The sequence below is a fragment of the Hyla sarda genome, chromosome 8 (genome assembly GCF_029499605.1).
Source record: "Hyla sarda isolate aHylSar1 chromosome 8, aHylSar1.hap1, whole genome shotgun sequence".
Classification (NCBI taxonomy): Eukaryota; Metazoa; Chordata; class Amphibia; order Anura; family Hylidae; genus Hyla; species Hyla sarda.
Window position 1 is genome coordinate 140,876,535 of NC_079196.1, and position 24,037 is coordinate 140,900,571.

General features: G+C 41.8%; 1 protein-coding gene across 3 annotated transcripts in view; it reads right to left on the minus strand.

The window, feature by feature from the left end:
- WIPI2 (WD repeat domain, phosphoinositide interacting 2) overlaps positions 1 to 24,037 on the minus strand; it is a 241,314-nt gene that overhangs the window by 87,968 nt on the left and 129,309 nt on the right. For all 3 annotated transcript variants that reach the window (XM_056534649.1, XM_056534648.1, XM_056534650.1), the window contains exon 7: positions 16,589 to 16,659. In XM_056534649.1, the coding sequence (XP_056390624.1) occupies positions 16,589 to 16,659 (71 nt within the window). The remainder of the gene's footprint in view (positions 1 to 16,588; positions 16,660 to 24,037) is intronic.

Genomic DNA, 24,037 nt, shown 5'->3' on the forward strand with positions numbered 1-24,037 from the left:
AAAAATTTAGGGTAACACCAGCATTTTAGTGAAAAATGTTTTCTTCATTTTCCCATCCAAATTTAATGAAAATCCGTCAAACACCTGTGGGGTGTTAAGGCTCACTCTACTCCTTGTCACGTTCCGTGAGGGGTGTAGTTTCCAAAATGGGGTCACATGTGGGTATTTATGTTTTTTCATTTATGGCAGAACCGCTGTAAAATCAGCCACCCCTGTGCAAATCACCAATTTAGGCCTCAAATATACATGGTGCGCTCTCACTCCTGAGTCTTGTTGTGCGCCCGCAGAGCATTTCACGCCCACATATGGGGTATTTACGTACTCAGGAGAAATAGCGCTACAAATTTTGGTGTATTTTTTTCCTTTTACTGCTTGTGAAAATAAAAAGTATGGGGCAACACCAGCATGTTAGTGTACAAAAAAAAAATGTACACTAACAGGCTGGTGTAGCCCCCAACTTTTCCTTTTCATAAGGGGTAAAAGGAGAAAAAGCCCCCCAAAATTTGTAGTGCAATTTCTCCCGAGTACGGAAATACCCCATATGTGGCCCTAAACTGTTTCCTTGAAATACGACGGGGCTCCGAAGTGAGAGAGCGCCATGCGCATTTGAGGACTAAATTAGGGATTGCATAGTGGTGGACATAGGGGTATTCTACGCCAGTGATTCCCAAACAGGGTGCCTCCAGCTGTTGATAAACTCCCAGCATGCCTGGACAGTCAGTGGCTGTCCAGAAATGCTGGGAGTTGTTGTTTTGCAACAGCTGGAAGCTCCGTTTTGGAAACACTGCCGTACAATATGTTTTTCATTTTTATTGGGGGCAGGGGGGGGGGGGGGGGGGAGGGGACAGTGTAAGGGGGTGTTTATGTAGTGTTTTATTTATTTTGTGTTAGTGTAGTGTTTTTAGGGTACATTCGCACAGGTGTGTTACGGAGAGTTTCCCGCGAAAAATGTGCCGCAGTCCAAACTTGAAGCAGGAAACTTGCTGTAAACCTGCCTGTGTGAATGCACCCTGTACATTAACATGGGGGGGGGGGGGGGGGGACCTCCAGCTGTTTCAAAACTACAACTCCCAGCAAGCACGGTCTGTCAGTACATGCTGGGAGTTGTACTTTTGCAACAGCTGGAGGCACACTGGTTGGAAAACCTTCAGTTATGTTCTGTTACCTAACTCAGTATTTTCCAACCAGTGTGCCTCCAGCTGTTGCAAAACTACAAGTCCCAGCATGTACCGATCGCCGAAGAGCATGCTGGGAAATGTAGTTATGCAACAGTAGGAGGTACGCAACTACAAATCCCAGCATGCCCAGACAGCAAACAGCTGTTTTGGCATGCTAGGAGTTGTAGTTTTGCAAGATCTGGAGGGATACAGTTTAGAGACCACTGTATAGTGGTCTCAAACTGTAGCCCTCCAGCTGCTGCAAAACTACATATTCCAGCATGCCCAAAAAGCTGTCTGGGCATGCTGGGAGTTGTAGTTTTGAAACATCTGGAGGGCTACAGGTAGGGTTGCCACCCTGCCGGTATTTTACCGGCACAGCCGGTATTTTCATCTACATTCTGGGCTGTGCCGGTAAGTTTGGATGAAAAATACCGGCCATGCAATGGCCGGTATTTTTCATTCACTGACAGGGGCGGACTGAGCAGCATCCCCAGAAGAGCACTGCTTTCATGACCGGCAACTACATTTTGCCTGTGACCTGCAGACTGCCGCACTACAGTTTCAGCCCCCGACACAAAGCCCACTGACTGTCGGGCTGTACAATGCCCAGGTCTAACACCACCAGCCTGTGACAGGGAGAGCTCCATGCGATGACAGAAAGAGATTGTACAGTGCTGGGGAGGGGGCATGCACCTCCTGTCTCCTCTCTCCCCCTCCCCCTCCTTCCCTCTGCCGTGCAGTCTTACAACCCTCCATAGGCAGAGCAGGGAGGGGAGAGGAGGAGAGGCCGTGTATCCTGTCTCCCTCTGCTGCGCAGGGCGGGTGAGTGTCTGTGTGTGTACATATGTGTCTGTGTGTGTACATATGTGTCTGTGTGTGTACATATGTGTCTGTGTGTGCACATATGTGTCTGTGTGTGCACATATGTGTCTGTGTGTGCACATATGTGTCTGTGTGTGCACATATGTGTCTGTGTGTGCACATATGTGTCTGTGTGTGCACATATGTGTCTGTGTGTGATTATATGTGTCTGTGTGTGCACATATGTGTCTGTGTGTGATTATATGTGTCTGTGTGTGATTATATGTGTCTGTGTGTATATATAGGTGTCTGTGTGTATATATAGGTGTCTGTGTGTATATATAGGTGTCTGTGTGTATATATAGGTGTCTGTGTGTATATATAGGTGTCTGTGTGTATACATAGTATACATAGTTAGTACGGTCGAAAAAAGACATATGTCCATCAAGTTCAACCAGGGAATTAAGGGGTAGGGGTGTGGCGCGATATTGGGGAAGGGATGAGATATCGGTATATATCGGTGTCTGTGTGTGTATGTCTGTGTCTGTGTGTGTATGTCTGTGTCTGTGTGTGTATGTCTGTGTCTGTGTGTGTATGTCTGTGTCTGTGTGTGTATGTCTGTGTCTGTGTGTGTATGTCTGTGTCTGTGTGTGTATGTCTGTCTGTGTGTGTATGTCTGTGTCTGTGTGTGTATGTCTGTGTCTGTGTCTGTGTGTGTATGTCTGTGTCTGTCTGTGTGTGTATGTCTGTGTCTGTGTCTGTGTGTGTATGTCTGTGTCTGTGTCTGTGTGTGTATGTCTGTGTCTGTGTCTGTGTGTGTATGTCTGTGTCTGTGTCTGTGTGTGTATGTCTGTGTCTGTGTCTGTGTGTGATTATATGTGTCTGTGTGTGATTATATGTGTCTGTGTGTGATTATATGTGTCTGTGTGTGATTATATGTGTCTGTGTGTGATTATATGTGTCTGTGTGTGATTATATGTGTCTGTATATATGTGTCTGTATATATGTGTCTGTATATATGTGTCTGTATATATGTGTCTGTATATATGTGTCTGTATATATGTGTCTGTATATATGTGTCTGTATATATGTGTCTGTATATATGTGTCTGTATATATGTGTCTGTATATATGTGTCTGTATATATGTGTCTGTATATATGTGTCTGTATATATGTGTCTGTATATATGTGTCTGTATACATGTGTCTCTGTGTGTCTGTGTATATGTGTGTCTGTGTATATGTGTGTCTGTGTATATATGTGTGTGTGTGTGTATATGTGTGTCTGTGTGTATATATGTGTGTGTGGGGGGGGGGGGAGCTGCCTAATCTGGGGTACAACTATGCTCGTAATCTGGGGGACAACTATACTGATCTGGGGGACAACTATACTGATCTGGGGGACAACTATACTGATCTGGGGGACAACTGTGCTCCTAATCTGGGGGACAACTGTGCTCCTAATCTGGGGGACAACTGTGCTCGTAATCTGGGGGACAACTATGCTCGTAATCTGGGGGGACAACTATACTGATCTGGGGGGACAACTATACTGATCTGGGGGACAACTATACTGATCTGGGGGACAACTATACTGATCTGGGGGACAACTATACTGATCTGGGGGACAACTATACTGATCTGGGGGACAACTATACTGATCTGGGGGACAACTATGCTGCCTAATCTGGGGGACAACTGTGCTCCTAATCTGGGGGACAACTGTGCTCCTAATCTGGGGGACAACTGTGCTCCTAATCTGGGGGACAACTGTGCTCCTAATCTGGGGGACAACTATGCTCGTAATCTGGGGGACAACTATGCTCGTAATCTGGGGGACAACTATACTGATCTGGGGGACAACTATGCTGCCTAATCTGGGGGACAACTGTGCTCCTAATCTGGGGGACAACTATGCTCCTAATCTGGGGGACAACTATGCTGTCTAATCTGGGGGACAATTATGCTGCCTAATCGGGGGGACAATTGTGCTCCTAATCTGGGGGACAACTATGCTGCCTAATCTGGGGGACAACTGTGCTCCTAATCTGGGGAACAACTATGCTGCCTAATCTGGGGGACAACTACCCGGCCCTCCACAATATTTTTAGTTTCTCATGTGGCCCCATGGGATAAATAATTGCCCACCCCATTCCTCCTCAACCCTGGACATTCCTTAACCTGGAGCCGCCCGGGGAAAGGAGAAAGTGAAGACAAGAGACTGGTGAGACCTCTCTGCAAAATTGTGTATTTGATGCAGTGTTTCCCAAGCAGGGTGCCCCCCAGCTGTTGCAAAACTACAACTCCCATCATGCCCGGACAGCCTTTGGCTGTCCATGCATGCAGGGAGTTGTAGTTTTGCAATAGCTGGAGGCACCCTGGTTGGGAAACACTGATTTAATGTTTGTTTGTTTTTTGAAATTTTTTTATTTTCCGATGTTATTTAATGTTTTAATGTGTGAAACTATCTGCTGCGCTCTGTATCTAATCCTGTCATGTGTGATACTGTCTGCTGAGCCTGTATATCCAAATCTGTCATGTGGGATAGGAGCCTGTGTATCTAATCCTGTCATGTGCGATACTGTCTGCTGAGCCTGTGTATCTAATCCTGTCATGTGTGATACTGTGAGCTGATCCTGTGTATCTATATCTGTCATGTGGGATACTATCTGCTGAGCCTGTGTATCTAAATCTGTCATGTGTGATACTGTCTGATTAGCCTGTTTATCTGACGTTGCGCAGGGGGACGTCACTTGTCATCAGAGAGAGCTAGCGTTGCTGTCGCGCACCACCACTACCGCCGCCGCTGGCATAAATAGGGTTTTGGTAGGTATTCTATAAATGTAAATTTTTTGTGCGATATAGGAAAATTCCCCCCGCATATATATTGTATCCCTCCAATCCCCTATGCCATTTCTTAAACCCCCCTCCCATCCCCCGTGCCATTTCTTAAACCCCTGATCCTTCAGCCCCTGTGCAATCTGGCCCCTCCCCTTTTGTAGCTCCACCCCCCACATAGCCACACCCATGACCGGTATTTTTCTGAGGGAAAGGTGGCAACCCTAGCTACAGGTTAGAGACTACTGTATAGTGGTCTCAGACTGTACCCTCCAGATGTTGCTAGGCAACTTCCCGGCTTCCGTAGGATCCAGGGAGCCGTCCACTTCTGCCGCACGACATCGCCGCCTGCCGATCACCATCGCCCGCTGCCTCCGGATGGGTAAGTGGATCTTCGGCGCCTGGTCCCCTTCGGTTCCCCGTTCTGCCCCGCCTATTGTGGGTGGGGGGGGAACGAAAGTTAACCCCCGCGCCCCCGATCTGCTATTGGTCGTCGCTTCTGACGACCAATTGCAGGGATAGGAGGGGTGGCACCCCCTGGGCATTTGCGCTGGATGCCTACAGATCGATATCAGCAGTCACCCCGTTCCAGTCCCCTCGAAATTCCCATGGGCGTATGCATACGCCCTTCATCCTTAAGTACCAGGACGCAAGAGCATATGCATACTTTGGAATTATTTTTGCGCGTACACCATTGAACGTGCAGTTTAAGGATATATTTTTTATAATTCGGACATTTCCGCACGCGGCAATTCCACATTTTTATTTACACTGTCTTTTCTTTTTTAAATGGGATAAGGGGGTGATTCAAACTTTTATTAGGGAAGGGATGAACTTTATTAACTTTTTTTTTTTCCACTTTTTTTTTTTTTTTTTGCAATGTTATAGCTCCCATAGGGGGCTATAACACTGCATTCACTGATCTTTTACATTGATCTATGGTTTCTCATCGAAAGGGAGTGGGAGAAGGGCGCATAGGTGCACCCTTCGTGCCCAACAGGTGAAGAGTGTCCTCTGTCCTCCACTCGTTACCTGTATTAATGCCACCTGTTTGAACTTGTTATCAGTATAAAAGACACCTGTCCACAACCTCAAACAGTCACACTCCAAACTTCCCTATGGCCAAAACTAAAGAGCTGTCGAAGGACACCAGAAACAAAATTGTAGACCTGCTCCAGGCTGGGAAGACTGAATCTGCAATAGGAAAGCAGCTTGGTGTGAAGAGATCAACTGTGGGAGTAATTATTAGAAAATGGAAGATATACAAGACCACTGATAATCTCCCTCGATCTGGGGCTCCACGCAAGATCTCACCCCATGGTGTCAAAATTATCACTAGAACGGTGAGCAAAAATCCCAGAATCACACAGGGGGACCTAGTGAATGACCTCCAGAGAGCTGGGACCAAAGTAACAAAGGCTACCATCAGTAACACACTACGCCGCCAGGAACTCAAATCATGCAGTGCCAGACGTGTCCCCCTGCTTAAGCCAGTACATGTTGAGGCCCGTCTGAAGTTTGCTAGAGAGCATTTGGATGATCCAAAGGATTGTGAGAATGTCATATGGTCAAATGAAACCAAAGTAGAACTTTTTGGTAAAAACTCAACACGTCGTGTTTGGAGGAGAAAGAATGCAGAGTTGCACTCAAAGAACACCATACCTACTGTGAAGCATGGGGGTGGAAACATCATGCTTTGGGGCTGTTTTTCATCAAAGGGACCAGGATGACTCATCAGTGTAAAGGAAAGAATGAATGGGGCCATGTATCGTGCGATTTTGAGTAAAAACCTCCTTCCATCAGCAAGGGCATTGAAGATGGGTGTGGGTCTTTCAGCATGACAATGATCCCAAACTTCTAAGAAGCATTTCAGGGTCCTGGAGTGGCCTAGCCAGTCTCCAGTTCTCAACCCCACAGAAAACTTTTGGAGGGAGTTGAAAGTCCATGTTGCCCAGCGACAGCCCCAAAACCTCACTGCTCTAGAGGAGATCTGCATGGAGGAATGGGCCAAAATACCAGCAACAGTGAAAAGCCTTGTGAAAACTTACAGAAAATGTTTGACCTCTGTCATTGCCAACAAAGGTTATATAACAAAGTATTGAGATGAACTTTTGTTATTGACCAAATACTTATTTTCCACCATAATTTGCAAATAAATTCTTTAAAAATCAGACAATGTGATTTTATGTTTTTTTTTTTTAATGTCTCTCATAGTTGAGGTATACCTATGATGAAGATAACAGGCCTCTCTCATCTTTTCTAGTGAGAGAACTTGCACAATTGGTGGCTGACTAAATACTTTTTCCCCCACTGTATGTTGGTTGTTGCCAGAATGATGAAGCTGAGCATAGGTTGAAAATAGAAATTTTCAATTTTCACAATCTACACTTGCATCACATCCATTCCGGGAAAAAGTTTTTTTGGAAACACCTTTGTGTTCAAAATATCCACCTCACCCCTATACCCATTCCAGGGGGGGGGGGGGGGGGGTCTGTAATGGGGTCACATGTGGTTGTTTTTTTTCCTCTGATTGTATGTAACCATTTGCTACTGCCATGTCATTGGCCTCAAATGCGAACATAGCTCTATGACTCTTGAGCCCTGTTGTTGTGGGTCCACACAGCATGTTACGTCCACATATGGGGTATTTTCATGCTTGGTGGATAATGGAGTTACACATTTTAGGGTGCCTTTTCTCCTATTAACTCTTGCAAAGGAAACATTTTGGGTAACAACAGCATTTTAGAGAAAATGTATGGCTCACTTTTCCAAAACACCTGTGAGGTGTAAGTACTCACTGTACCCCTTGTTACGTTCCTAGAGGGGTGTAGTTTCCAAAATGATGGCATATGTGGGGGGGGGGTTCCGCTGTTCTGGGACCATAGGAGGTTTGAAAACGCACATGGCCCCTGACTTCCAGCTGAATTCTCTCTCCAAAAGCCCAATGGAGCTCCTTCTCTTCTGAGCCATGTTGTGCACCCGCAGAGCACTTCATGTCCACATACGGGGTATTTCCATAATCAGAACAAATGGGGTTACAAATTTTGAGGTTTTTTTTCTCCTACTATACTTAGCGAAAATGAAAAATTTGGGGTAAAACCTGCATTTTAGTGAAAAAAAATCATCTCATTTTAAATTTTCACGTCCCACTTTAACGAAAGTTCATCAAACACCTGTGGGATGTTAACTTCACAGTACCCCCCCTCCCCCCCTGTTACGTTCCTTAAGGGTGTAGTTTCCAAAATAGTGTGCCATGTGTTTTTTTTTTTTTTGTTCTGGCACCATGGGGGTTATCTAAATGCGATATGCCCCCCAAAAACCATTTCAGCAAAATTCGCTCTCTCCAAAAGCCCAATGTTGCACCTTCCCTTCTGAACCCTCTAGTGCACCCATTGAGCAATTTACATCCACACATGAGGTATTTGGGTTACACATTCTTTTTTTACTCCTTGTGAAAATGAAAAAAATGGGGCTACAAGAAAAGGTTAGTGTAAAAAATTTAGATTTTTCTCCTATACTTTGCTGCTATTCCTGTGAAGCCCCTAAAGAGTTAAATGACCCCATAATTAAAACTGCACCCCTTAAAGTAATCAAAATAACATTCAGAAAGTTTACGGGGGATTTCTAACAAAGACCCACAAATTCACTTCAAAACTGAACTGTTCCTAAAAAAACATGTCAAAAAGTAAAAACATGTCAACGTTATGATGCAAACATAAAGCAGACATATTGTATATGTGAATCAATACATAATTTATTTGTATGGTCCATTTTCCTTACAAGCAAAGAGTTTCAAAGTTAGAAAAATGCTTAATTTCCCAATTTTTCTTAAAATGTTGGAATTTTTCACCAAGAAATTATGCAAGAATCAACGAAAATTTACCACTGTAGAATGTCACGAAAAAACATTCTCAGAATCAGTATGATAAGTTAAAGAATCAAAATACAAAAAACATGCAAAGAAGGTTTCTATATACCTAGGGCATATACAAGCATACACCTATAATAAATGCCACAATGGGAAGGTAACTATAGTAGTTTCTCAAATGAGAAATGGGGTGCTGTATCACTAAAAAGCCCTCTTGATGTGACAGGAAAAGCCAACTAGACTCCAAAAAATTCAAACAAACAACAAAGAGAGGGGAGCTATTTGAAAGATAAACAATTAATCTTTATTGAAGAAATACATATTCAAAACAGTGCATGAATAAAAACATATTAAAACAGGAGGCATAGACGACAAGAAGGCGGCAAAACCTGGGACACAACACTTGTCAGGCAGTAATAGATATAATTCATAAAAGTACCATGAAAACAGAAAGATGTGAAGCAGCTGAGAATTTAAATGTGCAAAATGGCAGGGAATCTGGACAACAGAAGTCCTAAAGTGCAGGTGCAATTCACTATCCGCCACAATGAGCACAAAAAGTAATAAAGCTGAACAGACATCAAGCTATACATACCAAGTAATGATAAGAAGTACTGCAAGTCCCAGGATGCCGCCACCCCTACACGTGTTTCGGTCCGCTGACCTTCGTCCGGGGGTGACTGCATCCAAGCAACTAGGCGTCATCACCGGCGGCCGCATTCCGAAGCCCGCGTCATGTGAAGCCCACGCAACAAAGTCATGTGAGCGGCACATAGAGACGCAAGATCCGGGAGTACGGTAGCCGGGGAGAGGCAGAAACTTTTTTCACGTTTTTGTCACCTCATCACGTTGTTGGTTGGTCGCCGGGCATGGATGTATGTGCACTACCATCCATGCGATAAGCAGTGGTCGCCCAACAATCAATGTATATTAATGTGTTTATATTGATTTTATTTATATATGTTTACATATATATTTCTTTATTTTATGTATTTATTTTATTAATATTAATTTTATATTGCTTAGAGCATGGTTATTTTACACTACACATTTTCACCTTTGTACACACATTCACACTATTTTTTCATATATCATTTTTTATCAATTCACACTATTTTCATGTATATATACACACATTTTTTCACCCATCAAATTAATTTATATTTTTCATTCACCTTACACACAGTGTCAATATTTCACTTAATGCTAATGTACTTCATATTCATTATTTTATGGTTTTCTTTGTGTATATATATATATATATATATATATATATATATATATATATATTTGTATATACGTGTACAGGTGTATTTATATATATTTTCTAATCAATGTAAATTTCGTATATTTTGTATATATGTGATTGATATATATATATATATATATATATATATATATATATATAGTGATTATTTGTTGATTTTTGTACCTATATATATATATATATATATATATATATATACACATATAATTATTATTATTATATTGCCCCTTTATATTAATCAATTATCCCAATCATGCTGCATCTTTCTATCCTATTATGTTCTAATCCGGAGCACTTAGTCACTTTATTGTCAGTGCTAGGTGCGATACCTTGATTCATCCACTAGGGGTCCCCGGTGTACTCTTCCTTTGTAAACGCGTCCTGCTCTGCCTTCTCCCCGGCTACCGTACTCCTGGATCTTGCGTCTCTATGTGCCGCTCACGTGACTTTGTTGCGTGGGCGTCACATGACGCGGGCTTCGGGATGCGGTCGCCGGTGATGACGCAGAGCGGAGCGCCCTATACAGGTGATAAAGGTTAATAATTTAGATACTTGCTCTGCAATTGGTCATACATCATATAAATACCCATAGTTGCTTGGATGCCGTCACCCCCGGACGAAGGTCAGCGGACCGAAACACGTGTAGGGGTGGCGGCATCCTGGGACTTGCAGTACTTCTTATGGTATGGTATAGCTTGATGTCTGTTCAGCTTTATTACTTTTTGTGCTCATTGTGGCGGATAGTGAATTGCACCTGCACTTTAGGACTTCTGTTGTCCAGATTCCCTGCCATTTTGCACATTTAAATTCTCAGCTGCATCACATCTTTCTGTTTACGTGGTACTTTTATGAATTATATCTATTACTGCCTGACAAGTGTTTTGTCCCAGGTTTTGCCGCCTTCTTGCCGTCTATTCCTCCTGTTTTAATATGTTTTTATTCAAGCATTGTTTTGAATATGTATTTCTTCAATAAAGATTAATTGTTTATCTTTCAAATAGCTTCCCTCTCTTTGTTGTTTATTTTAAGTTAAAGAATCCCAGAGTTATTAATGCATAAAGAGACACAAGTCAGATTTGAAAAAAAAAATGCTCTGATCCTTAAAGTGTACCCGTCAGATCCAACAAAATTTTTTTTTTAATATATCACTCAGTACCTAATCCTGACCATGTACATCTAATTTTTATGTGTCTAGCACCTTTATTTTTTTTATTACACTTTTAATTTAGCTCACTAGTCTGAATTCCTCTCAAACGGGGCGTGGCCTCACTGTGCAGGTCTCCGCCCCCTCCCTCAGTATGCTGTCTGCTCACATCTCCCCTAGCATTAGGAAAACTACAACTCCCAGCTTGTCTTCACTGACAGTAGCGGGACACAAGCTGACAGTGGGAGGATTTTTCCTCCAGCTGTGAGCCCTGCACTCACAGCTGTCAATCAAGGAAGTGTGACGCATGGACACAGCAGGACTAGTATGCGTCCAAGCAGGCGCGGGGGGGGGGGGGGGGGGGCGATTGTTTGACTGGCTTTTTCAGTATGAAATGCTGAAAATTTTCTAATGAAAGCAATTGCAAAACCTATTGGTTTTGCATGGTTTACAACATATAAAAAGTTTTTGTATATGACAGTGCCCATTTAAGATCAAAATGGGCTTGTTCCATAAAGGGGTACTCCGGTGAAAACATTTTTTTTTTTTTTAAATCAACTGGTGCCAGAAAGTTAAGCAGATTTGTAAATGACTTCTATTTAAAAATCTTAATCCTTCCAGTACTTAGCCGCTGTATGCTTCAGAGGAAGTTATTTTCTTTTCTGTCTGACCACAGTGCTCTCTGCTGACACCTCTGTCCATGTCAGGAACCGTCCAGAGTAAGATAGGTTTGCTATGGCAATTTGCTTCTGCTCTGGACAGTTCCTGACATGGACAAAGGTGTCAACAGAAAGCACTGTGGTCAGACAGAAAATAAAAAAAAAATAAAAAGGACTTCCTGTGGAGCATACAGCAGCTGATAAAGTACTGGATGTATTAGGATTTTTAAATAGAAGTAATTTACAAATTTGTTTAACTTTTTGGCACCAGTTGATAAAAAAAATTTGTTAAAGATAGCGTACCCCTCTATAGAGTTAATGCTCTATATTTTATTTATGGTTGACAGTTTGGAATTCGCTTTAAAACAGTTTTAAATGGCTAATTGGTAAGAAGCCTAATTATATTTTACTAGAGCACCCCCTGGTGGATGTGGCACCTGGATATTAACAGGATGTGATGTGCATAGATAATATGGGTGATATCACATAGTCATTACCATAAGTACACACACAAGATACATTACATTCATTGGGGAATTCCAATTTAGGATGGTGTGACCAACAGATAACAGAACGTGGTTTTAAACCAGATGTTGAGTCACATGAGACACACAAGAAAGACAAAATACAAGAGAAATCTTCTGAATACTTTGAGAGATCATCTATTTCTCTGAGTCCTGCATCTGAATTGGTCAAAAAGGGGCCTGGGACAGCCATGGTGAGATCAGAGTAGATCAGAACCAACCGGTTTGAACACTCGGTAATAGGGAGATGGCTACACATGACGAGGCAATGGTCCGCCAAATGTTTCTAGACGCAGATGGCAGGTACCGCATGACTAGTAAGAGACACAGAAATGGTATTTCATTCAATTAAGACTACCCTGCTTTATGTGAAATTATACCATTTAGATTAATGAATGAATACATTTATTAAATTAATTAATTAATTTCCATATCGAGATTGTTGTCTTAGGATGTTCTGGATTCTGAATTCCAACTGCAGAAGAATCCATTTCCCAGACCCACATCAAAGCATTGAACTAGTGCTTTAGATGTAGGCAGATATCCTTCACCAAGTTAAGTGTTATAAATATATTTCCCCCTAGGAAAAACTTGCTTCAAGGTTTTCCCGCTAAAATATAGTGCACACCAGATCATATAGGTTTGTGCCTGGTCTTAGAAGTCTTACCAAAAGTCATGTGTGGAATATACCGTAGTTCCTAATGGGCAGAATGATGTTTAATTTACTATTTTACTATTTAATTATATTTACTTATAATATATATATATATAATTTATTTAATTATATTTACTAATTTACTATTATAAACCCAACCTGTTTTGTTGGGTTTTGCACCAGAATTGAAAGAAAAACAAAACAAAACTGATAAACTCTCCATTTTATTGAGAAAACCCGAAAAAGTGACGTGGCTGTTGTGAAGAGGGCGTGGTTGCGCGTCCCTTACTTTTTCTAAAAATCCCAACATATATACTAAGGTTTCCACACAAAATGTGGTGGATTTGAGCTGAGGAAAACCCTACAGTTCAGAGCATGTGTAAAAAAGCTAAATATAGGTAAAAGTGCAAAATGTAGGGAAACCTTAGTAAATTGCCTGGAAAAAATATCTGATGGGGAAAAAAAAAACATAGAAAACTACACTCCACTCTTAGTAAATCAGGGCCAATATCTCTTCCATGTTGTATCCTTAGATGGCGTGTGCCCATTTCCAGTATCATGTAATGTGTAGTGGTTAGAAGAGGGCAGAGTGAATTTATCATTCCACATTCATGCCTATGAGATTGCCCATCTTGATATCATGAGGTTGCCACTTGCAGAGTGATAGAGCCTTTTCTTATAGGATATCCATCTATCCAAGTTAAAGCACAACTGTCATGGATATTGTACCCCCCCCAGACAAATACCATGAAAGTATAGATGATGACAATTGCAATGCAGCCGTACCTTTGGCTGCTCTTTATCACACTATCAGTCAGAAAATAGTTTTAGCGTGCAGTCAGCAACAGTTGGTTAGGCGTGGCTGAGGGTTCGCACCTCTGCAACACCTATCAACTGTAAGTGAGCGCTGGGACCACTCTGCAATTGACATTCAAGTCCCCAGCGCAAGCAGCTCTGATTTTCATGATGTGCGGGCTTATGTAAAGCCTCAGTGGATTCATGAAATATGTGCACCCTCATAATATACAGTGCTCGGACACCTCTTTTTCCTCTGGGTGCCAGAGACGCGCTGCTTCTGCTTTCACTAGAGGAACAGAGTCGGCAGCGACAAAGCACTCACTCGTGTAGTCTGCCACCAGCTCCGTGCGCCTCTATAGTACAGCGAGCTCTCTGTCTCCAGCACCCAGAGAAAAAAGAAGAGGTGCACAGGTACTGTATATTATAAAGGTGCACATATTACGTAAAGCCTCAGAGGATTCACGCTGACCCGCACATTAGGGATTGACTGATATCAATTTTTTAGGGATGATACCGATAATCTGTCACCTTTCCGGTCGATAGCCGATAACTTATACCGATATTCCGGTATAAATGATCGGCTATTTCAACGAGGCAGAAGCCGTTGCAGATCAATGATTTAAAGTGAGCGCCCTATCGCCGCCCCCCCCCCCCCCCATCCTCTGCCCACATACCGCCACCGCCCCATCGCCTACCCCCATCCCCGGAGTTATAATTACCTGTTCCTGGGGTCCGCGATCCTTCTGGCTCCGTCGGCGTTGGGGACGTCACTCGTCATTACGCAGCGCACAGCAACAGCGCAAGAGCCAGAAGGATTGCGGACCCCGGGAACAGTTAATTATAACACCGGGGATGGGAGGCGATGGGGCAGCAGCGGGATGTGGGCAGAGGATGGGTGGGCGGCGGCGGTCTGTGGGCAGAGGATAAGGAGGAGGTGATGGGGCAGCGGCATGTGGCCAGAGGATGGGGGGAGGCAATGGGGCAGTGGCGGCAGAAGATGGGGGGAGGCAATGGGGCAACGGCAGCAGTATGTGGGCAGAGGATGGGGGGAGGCAATGGGGAAGCGGTGTCGACGGTCGTCTCTGGCAGGGGGGCGGGGCATTATCGGCATATCGGCAAGGTAATTGCCGATACCGATAATGTCCAAAATCGTGATTATTGGCCGATAATATCGACCAAACCAATAATTGGTCGATCCCTACCGCACATCATAAATATCAGGGCCGCTTGCACTGGGCACCTGTATGTCAATCAAACAGCGCTCCCAATGCTCAGTTACAAAGGAGGCATGGTGGAGGTGCGGCATTGCGAAGCACAGACCACGCCAATCCGACTGTTGGAGACAGCAGGATAAAACTATTTTCTGGCTGATAACGTTTGATAAAGAGCAGCCAAAAGGTATGGCTGCATTGCAGTTGTTATCTATATCTGTTATCATGGTAATAGTCTGGGGGTACAATATCCATAACAGTTGTGCATTAACAACTGTTTATTGTTCTACTGACTTGTAGACAACAAAAGCTTGTAATACTTTATTAATATATGGATATATACCCATATCTAATGATATTAATTTCTATATATCATTGTGTTATTTACTCATTATGTTTATTACCTATAACCATATAATCTGCATATTTTTATAATACCTGTGTATAATATAACCTCCTTTGCGTTAACGTCATCTCGTCAATCATATTTATGTTCATAATTCATAACTGAGTTATGGCATTAAAATTTTGACCAGGACATAAGAAGATATGACAGATGGTACCTTTACTTACTGTGGCTGAAGATTGTGAACTTATATTGCGGCTGTCTTCTAATACAGCTGAAAAGTTGGAGAGGCTGGCCGCATGCCTTCTCCCCACCCTGATTGACTCACAGAGTTACATGCTGAAGGCTGAAGGATCAGAGCATGAGGAGGCATGCCTCTGTGATTTGGGTGGCTTTTCTGACTGTTCGCCAGGATTAGAAAAAAGCCACATTAAGTTTACAAACTGTGGCCCATATCCTTATGCTCCAACTGTTGAGGTGAGTGACAGATGCACTTTAATTACTGCACTCACAAACTAATTTTTGTGCCTTTATTACAGGCACAAGAATCAGGCCCCTGGTAGAGAACTGAATGTAAATCTCCATAAGCTCATATAGGGAATGCAAGTTAGGGCCCTATTAGATGGCCCTACATGGACAGCCTAAGGCTTATTAATCATGAAGGAAGGCCTGCTTGAACGATGGCTGGATCGTTCGTGCAACCATTTGCTGCCATCATTTGATGGCCACCCACCCGTTTTACACAGGGAAATGTGCAGAAGACAAATGACTCTTGACAGATCAGAAAGAAATGATCATTCGTCTAACGAGTATTTGCTTATTCAATGGCTATTTGTTGGTCCTATTGCAAAGAGCAATATTGGCTTGTTCACCCGTTAATTACCCCGTGTAATAGGGCCCTTAGGTTCACATAATCTACAAGGGATGCTTGTCTGATTGCTATAACAGTGCCTATGTCATGTATGTAGTGCCAAAAACACCTTCTGGACGTAGGTTTTATTTGTGAAATGTATTTATTTTATTCATTTAATAGTATTTTCTGCAGCACAGAGATAATTACATTAAATTCTGACCCTATTATAGGTCAAACTCTAACCTGTTAGAATGTTGTTTGTGTGAAAGAAAACTATGGATATTTTCCTAGTTGGATTTGAATACAGGACCCCCAAATTTTTTATACAAGTATTTAAAAGAGCACATTGGATACAATTTTAAGTGTTTCAATTTGAAAGGGTTATTTCGAATAAAAAAAATAAAAAGTTTGAGACTTCACATACAGTCATGTTGTTGCAGCTATGTAAAATAATATTTTATTCACCTTTTCATTCCTCGCCTGAGCTCAAACAGCTTCTGACCTTCTGGGATAGAAAAAACACGGATCACTGTGCCCTGTGAATGAAAGCGCTTGTGTCAAGAGATTTCAGTTGATTATAAAATGTCTATGCAGCTTCAACAGATGTTAAAGGGCACCTGTCAATATTTTCATGATGCCTGAAACACAAATTATCGGGCACATTCCCTGGTAGCTTCTGTCTGCCTGCTGGCCTTGATTGATGGATCCATTCCTGTATGGGTTTAGGCAGAGATCCTTCAAAATCAAGACTGGCAGGGCAGGCAGAAGTCACCGGGGACCACCTCGTAGTTTAGACGGATTTAAAATTATAGAAGGTACCCTTTAAAGCGATCTACAAATATTGCTGTACCCTTATTTTAGGAACGGTCTTCTGACAAGCATATTAAGACATCTGTTAGTTTAGTCATCTGTAAAGCCGACAACATTTTTCTTGGTGCCTGTGACAATATGTTTTATCAGTAATGTTTTTACTGAACTGCATTATTTTGCAATTTTCATTATAGGAAAAATTTGTGGTGTTCTCTTGTGCTCTTTCACATGAAGAATGGAGTGGGTCGGTTAACCCCTTCAAGACTGGGTAAATTTCATTTTTTTTCTTCTCCCCAGTACCTAAGAGTCATAATGCCATGCACTTTATGGTAAAATTATTATGTAACACAATGGGCCATCCAACATATGGATAATAGTAGCATAAATTGACTCACGATCATGCAGAATGCTTCATAGAATGCATACTCTATTTTCATTACATGTCTTCATAGACAGAAAGTGCTGGTGCATAAGCAGAAGAAATCCCAGGCCATGGCACGATGTTTGGGGGGAGGAGCCCCCCTTACACATGTGCAATAGGCACCGGGGTGACTGAGTCTAAGTAGGAGAATCACAGGTGAGCGTTAAGTAATATCTTAAAGGTAACCAAACTTTTGCATACAAAGTATAATAAAACATCATATTAGATTACCTACAAAAAGACCTCCTTACTCACTTTGGTTTATCTGTTTTTTATACCCTTTAACAATAAATGTATTAACTTTTTTTTTGCTGTTCTTTTTATACTCCTTGCGCTTATAAACTGGCTTTTAGGTAATCCCTTAAACACATTGGGAGCATGATAGCTTTTTTAATTCAACATATTATTCCTGTCAGAGTGTTTAGATTAAAGTGTAGTTGTAAAACCGTGATTTTCTTTTTTAAGAAAATAAATCTTAACAGGATCATATGTAAGGGTGAATGTTATAGTCTCATGTAGACTGTTAAGGGTATCAATGAATTGTAATAGAGATTTCTCATCGTCCTTCCAAAGTAGGAACATGTCATCCACGTAGTGAAGCCACGTGAATGACTGTTCCAACATTCCAGTAGCAAAAATCTTTTCATCTTCATAACTTACCATAAAAATATTGGTGAGGCTTGGGGCCACTGAGGACCCCATAGAAACGCCATATTTCTGTAATAAGAACTCCTCGTCAAATCTGAAATAATTCTTAACTAGTACAGAATCTAATAATATCATCAAAAAGGATATGGTACTGTTATTAAGATCAGGATTATTACATAATGTATCAGATTTTTTCAACTCCCTCCTCGTGAGATATTTGTTAACAAGCTTTGTACATCTAAAGTGCATAAAAAGGTGACATCAGTGCAAGAGATTTTTTCTAAAGGTACCAAAAAATCTGTTGAATCAGTTAGACACCTGGGCAATTCCTACTATGGAAGGACGATGAGAACTCTATTACAATTCGTTAATACCCTTAAAAGTCTACATGAGACTATAAAATTAACCCTTAAATATGATCCTGTTAAGATTTATTTTCTTGATGTAGAGATGAAAAAAGAAAATCATAGTTTTACCACTACACTTTATTCTAAACCCTCTGACAGGAATAATATGTTGAATAAAAAAAAAAGCTATCATGCTCCCAATGTGTTTAAGGGATTACCTAATAGCCAGTTTATAAGAGCGATGAGAATCGCTAGTACTGATTTGAAGTATAAAAATAACAGTGAAAAAAATAGTTAATACGTTTATTGCTAAAGGGTATAAAAAACAGATAATAACCTAAGTGAGTAAGGAGGTAGGAAAAATTTCACACGTTAAATTACACCAACGATCTAAGAAAAAATAAAAGACTAACCGCATTATGTACATGGGGACTTTTCACAAAAGATCCAACTTAATTAAAAAGACTATTAAAAAATACTGGGGTCTGTTATAAACGGATTCCAAATATGGAAAAATCTTTGCTGAGCCACCTATGATGATTTACAAGAGAGGACAAAGTATTGGTGACAGATTAGTGAAAAGTGAAATAGCTGTTAAGAATAAAAACAAACAGACTTTCCTTGCTAGCCGCAGAAAGGGTACCTTTGCTTGCCTGGCTTGCAATAATTACAGTAATATAATAAAAGGCGATACAGTATTTCATCCATAAAAAGGTCACAAAATCTCTATTACAGGTTGTTTTTACATGTTTAAGTGTTTATGTGATATATTTGTTAAAATGTCCTTGTGGCAAAGGATACGTAGGACAGACAGGTAGACCTATTAAAACGAGACTTATTAAACATAAGGCAGCTATCAAAAGAATGTTAAAAAAATATGGAAGATCAGAGTAGTATGAGTAGCAGTAAATATGGTGAAACAACAGTCACAAGACATTTCAAAGAACATGGAAACAATGTGACAGAACTAAAATGGAGAATACTTGAACTATTCACATTAATGACATATGAACTGCAAACGCTTGCTCCAACGTGAAGAGATTTGGATAACTCAACTTGAAACATTGATCCCTAGGGGTATGAACAAATCCTGTAACTTTAAATGGGCACTGTCAGATGCAAAAACTTTTGATATGTTGTAAAGCATGTATAACCAATAGGCTTTGCAATTGCTATCATTAGAAAATTTTCAGTACTTCATACTGAAAAAGCCAGTTAAACAACTGCCCCCCCCCCCCCGCCTGCTTGGACACATCCTAGTCCTGCTGTGTCAATGCATCATCACCTACATCATGGACCCACTTCCTTGATTGACAGCTGTGAGAGCAGGGCTCACAGCTGGGAGGAAAAATACTCCCACTGTCAGCTTGCGTCCCACAAGCTTGTGTCCAGCCTCTCCCAGCAGTGAAACAGCAAGGAAGTCTCTGCTAACTATAAGAGGGAAGTATACAAGCGATTGTTTGAGCTGTGATTGTTTTGAGCTGTATACAAGAGTGTGAAGTATACAAGTGAGTGTGGGTATAAAAGTGAGAGGGACTTAACATTAAGGGACTTTAAATTCAGGGAGTTTAATTGTTTTTATTTACTGATATTTTTGCAATCCCCAAACCTAGAATGGCCTCCATGTTGGAAAATGCAGTGCGGTGTGCATCTTGTACAATGTATGCAATCCTTGAGCAGTAGTTCGAGGGTGAATATTGTTGTGTGAGATGTGAGCGAGTTGTTTGTTTGGAAGCTCAGATCCTGGATCTAGAGGAACAACTGGCAACATTGAGATGCATTGGTAACCCGGAGAGGAGTCTGATACAGAAGGTAAATGGGAAATTTTTAAATCAACTCTAAATAACTATACAGCTAAATATATACCAAAGGGGAACAAATATAAATGATTAAAACTAAATCCTACATGGCTGACAAATGAAGTTAAAAGAGCAATAAACAACAAAAAATAGCCTTCAAAAAATACAAATCTGATGGGTCAGCTATAACATTTAAACAGTACAAAGAGCTTAATAAAATCTGTAAAAATGTAATTAAAACAGCAAAAATAAAAAATGAGAGACAGGTGGCCAAAGAATGAAAAACTAATCCTAAATATTTTTTTAGATATATAAATGCAAAAAAACCAAGGACAGAGGATGTAGGACCCCTTAATAATGATAATGGGGAGGTTGTCATGGGCGATCAAGAGAAGGCGGAGCTACTGAATGGGTTCTTTGGTTCTGTATATACTAGGGAAGAAGGAGGAGCTGACATTGGCCAGGTCAATGATGGTAACACATCATGTAATGTACTGAACTGGCTTAATGTAGAGCTGGTACAAGGTAAGTTAAGTAAAGAAAATGTAAAGTAAAGCAAATCTCCAGGGCCAGATGGATTGCACCCAAGAGTTCTTAGAGAGGTAAGTTCAGTAATATCTTTACCCCTGTTCATGATATTTAGAGATTCACTGGTGTCTGGTATTGTGCCAAGGGACTGGCGCAAGGCGAATGTGGTACCAATCTTCAAGAAGTGGTCTAGGTCTTCCCCAGGAAATTGTAGACCGGTAAGTTTAACGTGCATTTTGGGTAAATTGTTTGAAGGACTTATAAGGGGTTACATACAGGAATACATAGGGGATAATTGTATTATAAGTGATAGCCAGCATGGGTTTACTAAGAATAGAACCAATCTAATTTGCAATCTAATTTGCTTTTATGAAGAGGTGAGTAGAAGCCTTGACAGAGGAATGGCTGTGGATATAGTGTTTCTGGATTTTGCTAAAGCATTTGATACTGTCCCTCATAGACGTCTGACAGGTAAGTTAAGGTCTTTGGGCTTGGAAACTTTAGTTTGTAACTGGATTGAACACTGGCTCATGGACCGTACCCAGAGAGTGGTGGTCAATGATTCGTACTCTGATTGATCCCCGGTTATTAGTGGTGTACCCCAAGGTTCAGTACTGGGACCACTGTTGTTTAATTTATTTATCAATGATATAGAGGATGGCACTAACAGCTCTGTTTCTATCTTTGCAGATGACACCAAGCTTTGTAGTACGGTACAATCTATAGAGGATGTCTATTTTTCGCCGTATAAGACGCACTTATTCTTCCCCAAAACGGGGGGGGGGGGGGGAGTAGGTGCGTCTTATACGGCAAATATAAGCCCGAGGCTGCTGCGGCGAGAGTGGGAAGTCAGCGGTAAATACAGAGGCTGCGGCGGTGCAGTACAGCACTTACTACCCACTCCCCGCCCGCAGCAGCCTCATGATCGCTGGTGAATTTTTCACCTCACGCCGGCTATGTTTATTGCCCTACGCCTGGAACATACAGTTCCGGGCACCGCGCAGGTGAATTACTAATAACTGTATACTAAAAACCAGGGTGCCTCCAGCTGTTGTGAAACTACAACTCCCAGCATGCCCGGACCGGCAAAGGCTGTCCGGGCATGCTGGTAGTTGTAGTTTTACAACAGCTGGAGGCCCCCTGGTTTTTAGTAAACATGAATTAGTTTTTACCTGCTCTGGCCGGCCCCCGCCTGCATCCGCACACAGGAGCCGTCCCGGGCAGATAATCATAGGTTTCCCTACGCCGGACATCCCTGTGTACCGAAAAATCTTTTCGGGACATAAGGATGTCCGCGGGTCACTAACCATTCCCCGGCCGATGCGCGTCCTCCTCCGATCCTCCTGCGGTCTTCCTGGGATCCTCCGCCTCTCTATGGTTGTACGCACGGGACCTCAGTGATGTCCCGTGCGTACAACCATAGAGGCGCAGGAGGACCGGAGGAAGCCGGGGCCTGGCGAGTGACCAGCGGTGCGTAATCTTCATTGTTCCGGTCACCGCTCCTCAGGTCCCGGCACCTACTGCTATGCAGGGTCGTGCACACATAGGAGTGAAAGGGGGCTGGAGCCCCTGCCCTTTTCCTCACCTGCCCCTCTAGTGCCCTCACAAAAGGAGCTGCAGACTCAGGGTGACAGGTGAAGTAAAAAGGATCCATTGCTGGGGAGATTTGTATGTGGTTTAATGGAGGGTGCTGTGTCCTCCCTGCAGCAAGGGGGCGCCACTCACCCTGTCATTATCTGCTATTTCTAAGCTTCTCTCCACACGGAGGAGACAGGAGCAGAGGAGGCAGAGAGAAGCCCCGCCCACAGTCTGCCCGGCCACAAACTCCAGCCTGTGCAGAGGGGGATGGAGCCTTACTTACTGTAAGTAACTGAAAATATATGTGAGTGATTGTATGTCAGTGTGTGTGTGTGTATATGTATATATGTGTGTGTGTGTGTGTGTATGTATACATATATATGTGTGTGTGTATCTCTATGTATGTTCAGAGAGTGATGGCTTGGGGCCTAAGTGTAAGTGACTGTGTATATATGTGAGTGATTGTATGTCAGTGTGTGTGCATGTATATATATGTTTGTGTGTGTGTGTGTGTGTCTATCTCTATGTATATGCCTATATATGTGAGCAAGTGAATCTATGTATGTGTGTGCATGCGTGTGTGTGTGTGTGTGTGTGTAATATATATATGAGCAAGTGAATCTATGTATTTGTGTATATATATGAGCAAGTTCATCTGTGTGTGTGTATTTATATATGTATTTGTGTATATATCTGTGAGTGATTGTATGTGTGTACCTGTATGTATGATGTGCTTATTGGCTATATCTTTTAGTATATATTCCATGTTATATGTGTGTCTGTGTATTTATGTTTCTTAATGTATATTTGTACCTGTATGTATGTGTCAAAGTGTCTCTTTGTATGTGTGTATATTACCTATGTACTGTATGTGTGTATATTACCTATGTACTGTATGTGTCTTTAGGTTATGTGCTTGTATGTATTGTATGAAGCACATTATTAGGGAATTATTGGAGGAATGTAAGCACAGTATATATTTCATTATGTTGGAACATTATATTTTTTATGTATGCTGGCACTGTGTATAGATCCTTAGGGTGCGTTCACATGTGCCTATTTTTGCTGCAGATTTTGCTGCTGCAGATTTTGCTTCCCATTGACAATGGGAAGAGAAATCTGCTAAAGCAAATCTGCAGCAGAAAATACGCACGTGTGAATGCACCCTTAGTGGTGGCACAGTATAGTTAAATAACAGTGGCACAGTATATAGGGAATTAATAGATGAATGGTGGCACAGTATATAGGGAATTAATAGATGAATGGTGGCACAGTATATAGGGAATTAATAGATGAATGGTGGCACAGTATATAGGGAATTAATATATGAATGGTGGCACAGTATATAGGGAATTATAGATGAATGGTGGCACAGTATATAGGGAATTAATAGATGAATGGTGGCACAGTATATAGGGAATTATAGATGAATAGTGGCACAGTATATAGGGAATTAATAGATGAATGGTGGCACAGTATATAGGGAATTAAGGGGGATACTGTATATAATTAAAGGGAAACTGACAGGCTGTTTACTCGCACTAAACCCAATACACTATGTTACAGTGCATGTATACAAAAATTGGTCTTTCCATTTTCTAGGTATTGCCCCACATTGCTAGTATTCGAAGTCAGTTTTGTGCGCAATGGTGACAGAGCTTCCCTGCCTCCATCCTGTATGCTGTGCTATACCCGGCCGTCTTTGTATATTTATAATACTTTTTTTTTGCCAACTCTAGTATATTGTAGACTGTAAGCATATATTTGTGTGGTGCCCATTTCT